General features: G+C 42.6%; 1 protein-coding gene across 1 annotated transcript; it reads left to right on the forward strand.

Moving 5' to 3' along the window:
* Positions 1-5,143: 5,143 nt before the first annotated feature.
* On the forward strand, positions 5,144-6,029 carry LOC128867132 (trypsin 3A1). Its single transcript, XM_054108232.1, has one exon. It carries the CDS (start codon positions 5,144-5,146, stop codon positions 5,978-5,980), a length of 837 nt encoding a protein of 278 aa, XP_053964207.1. The 3' UTR covers positions 5,981-6,029.
* The last annotated feature ends 1,221 nt before the right edge of the window (positions 6,030-7,250 follow it).

The following is a 7,250-nucleotide window of genomic DNA, read 5'->3' on the forward strand; positions in this document are numbered from 1 at the left end:
GTTATTGGATTTAACGAATAAACTTATGCTTCTAATCTAATCAGAGTTTTGTATTAAACAAAAGGTCATTTTTACACTATGTAGTATGTATGCATTTATACACAAACTATTTGCGTAACAAATACCGAGTAATACCATCAGTTGAGCTGCAAACAAATTTAGTTACATCATTATCCGCTGTCTTTCTATCACCTCGGTTGTTTCTAGTCAATATCTGATAAGAAGACAAGATATGATTAGAATATTAGATTACATTGTAAGAGGAAAATACTTGCTTTTGCAAACATATCAGATATGTAACTAGAGGCCTCGCGTTAGCAAGTGGCGAGTAGATGAAGCAACTGGTATGAATGAACATAGCTTGTAAAAAGCTCCCAGGCACATCAGGAGACACTTCCTCAATTACGTGGACGAAATCCAGGACAAAACGGACAGACCACTCCAGGATCAGACAGTATACAGACAGGCAATTAACGACATTCATCGGGAGACCTTTACCACCTTCCTAAGCTCCCGACCCCCGAATGCCGTTATCGGAGTCCAACCACCACCTATCGCAGACGAAGAGCTCCAGCTTCCTCGAGAGTCCCGCGTAATCTTGGCACAATTACGTTCTGGATATTGTAGCAGGTTAAACTCCTACCTATCCAGAATCGACCCCGACATACTAAATATATGCCCAGCATGTGAAGGTACCCCGCACGACACTAACCACCTCTTCACATGCCCCATCAAACCCACTCATCTAACACCTCTCTCCCTCTGGACCCAACCCGTCGAAACTGCCAGTTTCCTGGGCCTACCGTTAGATGAGCTAGACGAAGACGACCGGTAATTACACTACACTGACAGGGCGAAGATACTGTTACAACAACAACAACAATGAACATAGCTTGGCAACGCTGGAATAGAGCTGCCTTAAATTACATTTGTTTGTAAGATAATTGTTGTTGTTGTTGTTGTTGTTGTAGCAGCATAAACAACATACATACATATATGGGGAATGCTGCTGAAGTGGCAAGAAGAGGCCTTAGGTAGTCTATTGATAATACTCGTCTGACTGGAGTTTCATGATTTTTTTTGGGGATACCATTAGTTTAAAGTATCAAATTTACTTGAAGACTTGTTTTAACCCTTTCAATACGGATTTTTTTTTTTTAATTCCTATAACCGATCACTCTCTAATACAGTTTTTGCCACCAGGTCTAATTAAGTTTAGCTGAAATGAACAAAAACTTGAGTCAATCTTGAAAAATGGATAAAGTATTGTATTTATAAATTTTGTAATATAAGTAGGATTAGGGTAGCTTAATAAGTCCTTATGAGCAAAAAATCAAAGTAAATCAGTTAGATAGATAGATATATGTATACTTTAAGAGGTTTGCACTTCGACTTCGTGGCCTTTTGTGCCCTTTACTCATCACAGTACCTCATCCAGAGCCAGTTCCCTTATTGAACTCAGGATAGAGCTGGCTTGGATTGAGCGTATGTGCCTTTATTCTGGCTGCAGTTGGCCAAGGTGTCTCAACCTTTTTTTTTTGTGGGAGGGGCGGATAAAAATGTCAGAAACATTCAATTGATGCCACCGCGCCAATGATATGTGGGGCACACTCCCACTAAAACAGACCTCCCCTCTTCGGCTGACTTCCACCCCGGGACCGCATTTGCACTACATCGAAGGTGGATCCGTGATTGTGGATAACAACTACATATAAAAGAAACCTGCGTCCAGGCTCTCTACCTATGACGTATGGAGGTTATACGTCGGCGATAGTCTCCATTACTCCATTAAGAAGTAAATGGAACTTCAAAAGTGTGCGGTAATGTCATGCACATTACCGTCTTGTGTGCGTATGATATGGTCGTGAGTAATTAACTTAAGCGTCCGTAGTTGTTCTTGGTATGCCTGAGTCGATCTGCTCTGGAACACTGCTTCATGTTAGCTTTAGCACTTTTCGGGAAGTTTGGTGTGATCGGACGCGGCACAGGGCGTTAATATTATTTTGCTCTAGCTGCCGATACTGAAGCAGCTCTATTGTTCGCCTTTCTTCGTCCTGCTTATGTAGCGTGCGCAATACTTGCTTGGAAAACTTGCATGCAGCATCCCAACAATGTTTTGAAATGCACATACTGCTAGTTAAATTAGTCTCACTTGGCTGTCTTCCAAGGATAGTGGCTAACTCCTCACGTTCTCTTTCGAATCTTGGACAGTAAAAGAGTACGTGTCGTGCGTCTTCAACATTCTCTGGCCAGGTAGGGCAGAGTGGTGAAGCGGAGAGACCAAACCTATGCAGATAATACTGAAAGCACCCATGTCCGCTCAGCATCTGGGAGAGGAAGTAATCCACTTCTCCGTGTCTTCGCCGTAACCACGTGCTAAGGTTAGGTATAAGTTCGTGCGTCCAGCGGCCTTTAGGAGAACGATCCCATCTTCGCTGCCATTCGTCAAGTGACGCCATTCGCTGTGCCAACTTTTGGTCCCTTGTAGGATTTGCACCTTGCCTTGGATAGAGACGGTTTAGTTCACGTGCTTGGATATCCAAGAAATTTTCCCGCAATCACGCAAATTGCATCATTAGATCCGGTATGCACAGTTTACTCGTAAAGCACTCACTCTATAAGCCTGCCTGGCCCCTCGCAGGTGTATTTCTCGGGCTTGGGACCAAATGGGAGCGGCATATAACAGGATGGAGTCTGTCACAGTAGATAGAAATCTCCTTCTTGCACCTTGGGCTCCCCCAATGTTCGGCAGCAACCGTGTTAGAGCATTTGCAACTACGGCACCTTTCGTACTCACTTCCACCGCGTGCTCTCTGAAGGTCACGCGCGAGTCAATCATAACACCTAAGTACTGTATAGCCGGCTTGGACTGGATGCTGAGACCTCCGACATTCACCGCCTAACTCTCTCTCTTCTTCTTTTTGCTCAACAAGGCTTCTTCAGTTTTTTGCGCTGCTAGCTGTAGTTTGGCATTGTATAACCAGCGCTCAATCCTCGCTATCGCATTGTTGTAAGTGAGTTCCACATCAATGACCTGTTCCCCCGTTACAACCAGCGCAATATCGTCTGCGTATCCTACCAGTGTCGCATTCATGGGCAGCTCCATTTTGAGGATGCCATCATACATTGCGTTCCACAAAGTAGGACCAATGTCTCAACCTTCTCCGCGCTATAGCGCCTCATTCAAGAAGAAGGTGCATTGGAGTCTCCTGAGATTGGTCCCAGAAACGACAGGAGTCTGCAGATCAAATCCCGATCATGTGCAAATGACTACGCGGTCTACAGTGGCTTGTAAGAATGCCCGTGAGCATTCTCCGTTTATCCTTGGGGAGGGTTATGAGTTTTTCAAACCTCTTTTCGTTGTACCCTCCCAGTAAGGATTTCGCCTGGCGTAGCCCCATAGTTTGGTGCCTTAGTTTTTCACTTCCTCGCTTTTCATTGATGTTGTGCTGTCCTATAGCAAGGAAAGGCTCGGGTTAATAACGAGGCCGCAGCCTCTTTCGTCAATGCGCCCGCTATGTCGTTCCCAGTTATACCTTTGTGTCCTGGGACCCAAATTAGCCAGATGTGATTGTGCGTTTCTAGTAGATTAAGTTTCTCGATACACTCACGGACCAGTGAGGACTTAATCTCACAGGACAATGGGGCCCTGAGTGCTGCTTGACTGTCGCTCAGAATGGCAATTCGCTCATTCCGGAGTTTTCTGTGTAGGTTTATCTCTGCTTGGAAAAGTACCTATCGGCACAGCAAATCAGTTCGATCATAGCCTATATCTTGGCAGGCTCATTAGGATACATTGGCAGCCTCTCATGGTTTGAAATAAACAATTTTCTTAATTAATTTATGTGTTTAGATCCTATGAGAAATTTTTTATAACGGAAATATACTCGGATGATGCCATTTCCTGTCATAGGATGACAGCTGTTAGACTTTTTTTGTCATTTGCTGTTTCATGATTAAATTATAGATCACACACAGGACCAACCGAATGGCAGTCACACACAAGCTTATCACGGGGAAAAATTCAAATTATCATGTCCAAAAAATAATAATATTTCCAAAATTAATTGACCATCAAAAACTTGGGGAAATATTTTTTCCTTTTCGCCAAATAATTTGGTGAGGTTACAATCAGCATGCAGGCGAGTTTAGAGCTCTTTATTTGTAGCGGAATAGTGCGTATTGTTTACTTAATTCGAAATGAAGCTCACACCGCAACTGGTGCGCAAAATTGTGGCACTAGTTTTGAAAGTGGTGTATTCAGTTAATCCGCCATCGATCCCACGTTTCTGGTTGTTATTGTTGTTGAGGTTTAACAGGCTCTGGAAGGCGTTATCTAACGGGAGGACCCAAAAAAACAAAAAAGATGTTTCGATGGGGTGGGTCCAAATAGGGAGCGTGCTTGATGAGTGAGGTTAAGAGGAAACATGACATGCTGGACATAAATATGCTGAGTATGTCGGGGTGGATTCTGGATGGATGGGCAGAAGTTAGTTTGGCAACACGGGTCTCAAGAGGCAGCTGAAGCTCTTATTCTGCGATGGGTGGTGGTTGGTTGTTGTTGTTATTTTAGTAGCTAAAACATTTCCCATACATGCACGGAGAGTGCTGCTGGAGTGACAGTCCTTGGCCAGATATATAGTAAATCCGGGTGGTTCTGGTAACGTAGAACCGACTGTTGGGGGGAACGTGGTGGTTGGTCTTCGAGGACTGCATGCGAGCGGTGGGAGTTCTTGAAGGTGGTAAGGGATTCCCGATGAAAGCTGTCCTCTCTATATATAGCGGGAATTTCACTGGATGTAGTTACATTTTTGATGAGAATTTCAATTGAGATTATGTGCTAAGCCATTTTTCAAGTCACGATCCCAATAAGATCCACCTTACTCGCATATTTTGCGTGCTGATAAATCTTTGATCAAATCACTAAGGCTGGTGGTATCCATTTGCTGTTGGAGGTAATCATATTGTAAGCAATACTCACAGAAAATACATGGAAAATACGGAAGTGTGACGTTCTGGCGTGAGCTGATAATCACGCACATCTTGGCCTTTTGAAGCGATTAGATAGGAATAAGTTTATCATGGCGCGTATATAAGAATCACGCACAAACAGCAGCACAGTGAATGCGAAATTATATCTAATATGGGAAGCATCGAATACAACTTCGTAACAGTTATCTTTTTCGTCATTATGGCGAGCGTGGGATCGCATTCATCTAACGCTACCACAGCGAGTACAAACAAGCAGCTTAGTGAGCCTGATGGACGCATTGTAGGCGGCAATGAGGCTGAAATATACCAGTTTCCATATCAAGTGTCGATACAACTGGATGGTGTACATCGTTGCGGCGGTGCCATCTATACCTCAGCTATCATAATTAGTGCGGCACACTGCATCGAGTTGGCGGACATGCCGGAGTTATATGCAGTACGCGCAGGTTCAACGGAACACGAGCGTGGTGGCGCATACTTGCCAGTGCGACGTATTCTAATACACCCCGATTTCCAGGCATCGAATGTGATAAATAACGATATATCAGTGTTGGCTTTAGCCTTCCCGCTACCATTCAATATCAATATACAACCCATACCGCTTGCAACAAAAGCTGATATGTCAAACGCGTTAGGGATGCGCTTATTCGTTAGTGGATGGGGCGCGACGTCAGAGGGATCGCAAATGAAAGCGACTCGCTTGCGCTATGTCGAAGTACAACAGTTCAAGCAGAGCGATTGTAAAGCGAAGTTTGCCTCATCGGTGTCCGTCACAGAGAGAATGCTTTGTGCGGGTGCGGTGGGTGGCGGGCGGGACAGCTGTCAGGGAGATTCCGGTGGCCCTTTGGTGGGCTACTTACACGGACGTGTGGTTCTGGTGGGTGTAGTTTCTTTCGGTGTCGGTTGTGGAAGGTCCAATGTGCCTGGTATCTACACACGAGTGGCTGCGTACAAAGACTGGATCGAGCTGGTAGCAAAACAGATTTGAGGTAGAGTGTAAGGTGTGAGAAATATATGATTTGAACGATGGATGTATTGGTTGTATCATACAAATTAAATTTAAATATAGTTTTTAGTATTAATTTCCATTAAACGCTGTTGTTCATGTTAAAGACGTTTATTTGATTTATTAAGTTGTTGTCTACATCAAACAATTTTTACATTTGGCACTGAGAGTCTAAAAGCCATACCTCAAAGTTCGATCCGTCCTCCACGAATAGTGTTGGGTGCTTATTTTGGGCTGGCGGAGTGACCGGTTGTTCCTTCTTGGCAGAACGGCTAACATTGCGGTCGTCGGTAACAGCGTTCGGTGAGAGAGTTAACAAATTCGTCTCAATTTCAATAGAACGAAGCAGAGCAAGCGGAACTCCGAGTTTTCTTTCAAGATTCTTTTAATATCCCTGAATTTCTTTATTTCTTGAAAGTTTTTGAAGCACCAGGTGTATGCCAATGGCTCGTGAATAATTCTGAACTGAAAACTCAAAATTAATCTAAAAATTTTGTCCTTTGGAGGACAAAACTCTCGAGACGGTCATTCATGTTCTTGCGTTCTGCACATTTATTTTTTTTTCGTTAGGAAACATTCAATTTTTTTTTTCTTTTCCTTGAACACTGTGATTTTAAAATGAACACTGTGATTTTGTTTGTTTATACAATAATTTCATTATAGGTGGTATTATTGAGACACCTTTTATTTTAATTTACGTTTTTTCTATTTGTTTTTTTTTTTTTTTTTTTGTTTTGTCTCCTTTAGTGCGATATTTAGGGAAATTAAAACTACAAATTTGTTTAACAATTCCAACGTGGGCAGCACTGTGGATAGGGTTTGCTCAGGTCCGCGGGCACGAATTTACAATGTTTTGGGGCATATGCGTTGGGACAGCTAAATTGGATTAAAATATTATTTTTTATTAGATATTCATACATTAAATTAAACAACATTCCGCTTTAGTTTTCTATACTTACGCTTTGACTTCGTAGTCATCATAACTGGCGCCTTTACAGACTATTTGACTGCATTTACCAGGCACCGCCTTGGTTTCACCCTTTTTCAATACGGAGCCATAGACATCGCAATTTCCTGGAACAATTAAACGAAGTATTAGTAACTCATAGTTTGTTATAGCTTCTTAAGGAAGTTATAATATGCGCCTGCAAATGAAGGTATATATGTAAAGCGTTTTTCAGTAAGAGCGCTTCAACTTGTTTTTTTAATAAAACACAAACGGTTTGACTTTTTTAACTAATTTTTTTTTATT

Source organism: Anastrepha ludens, chromosome 6 (genome assembly GCF_028408465.1).
Source record: "Anastrepha ludens isolate Willacy chromosome 6, idAnaLude1.1, whole genome shotgun sequence".
Lineage (NCBI taxonomy): Eukaryota > Metazoa > Arthropoda > Insecta > Diptera > Tephritidae > Anastrepha > Anastrepha ludens.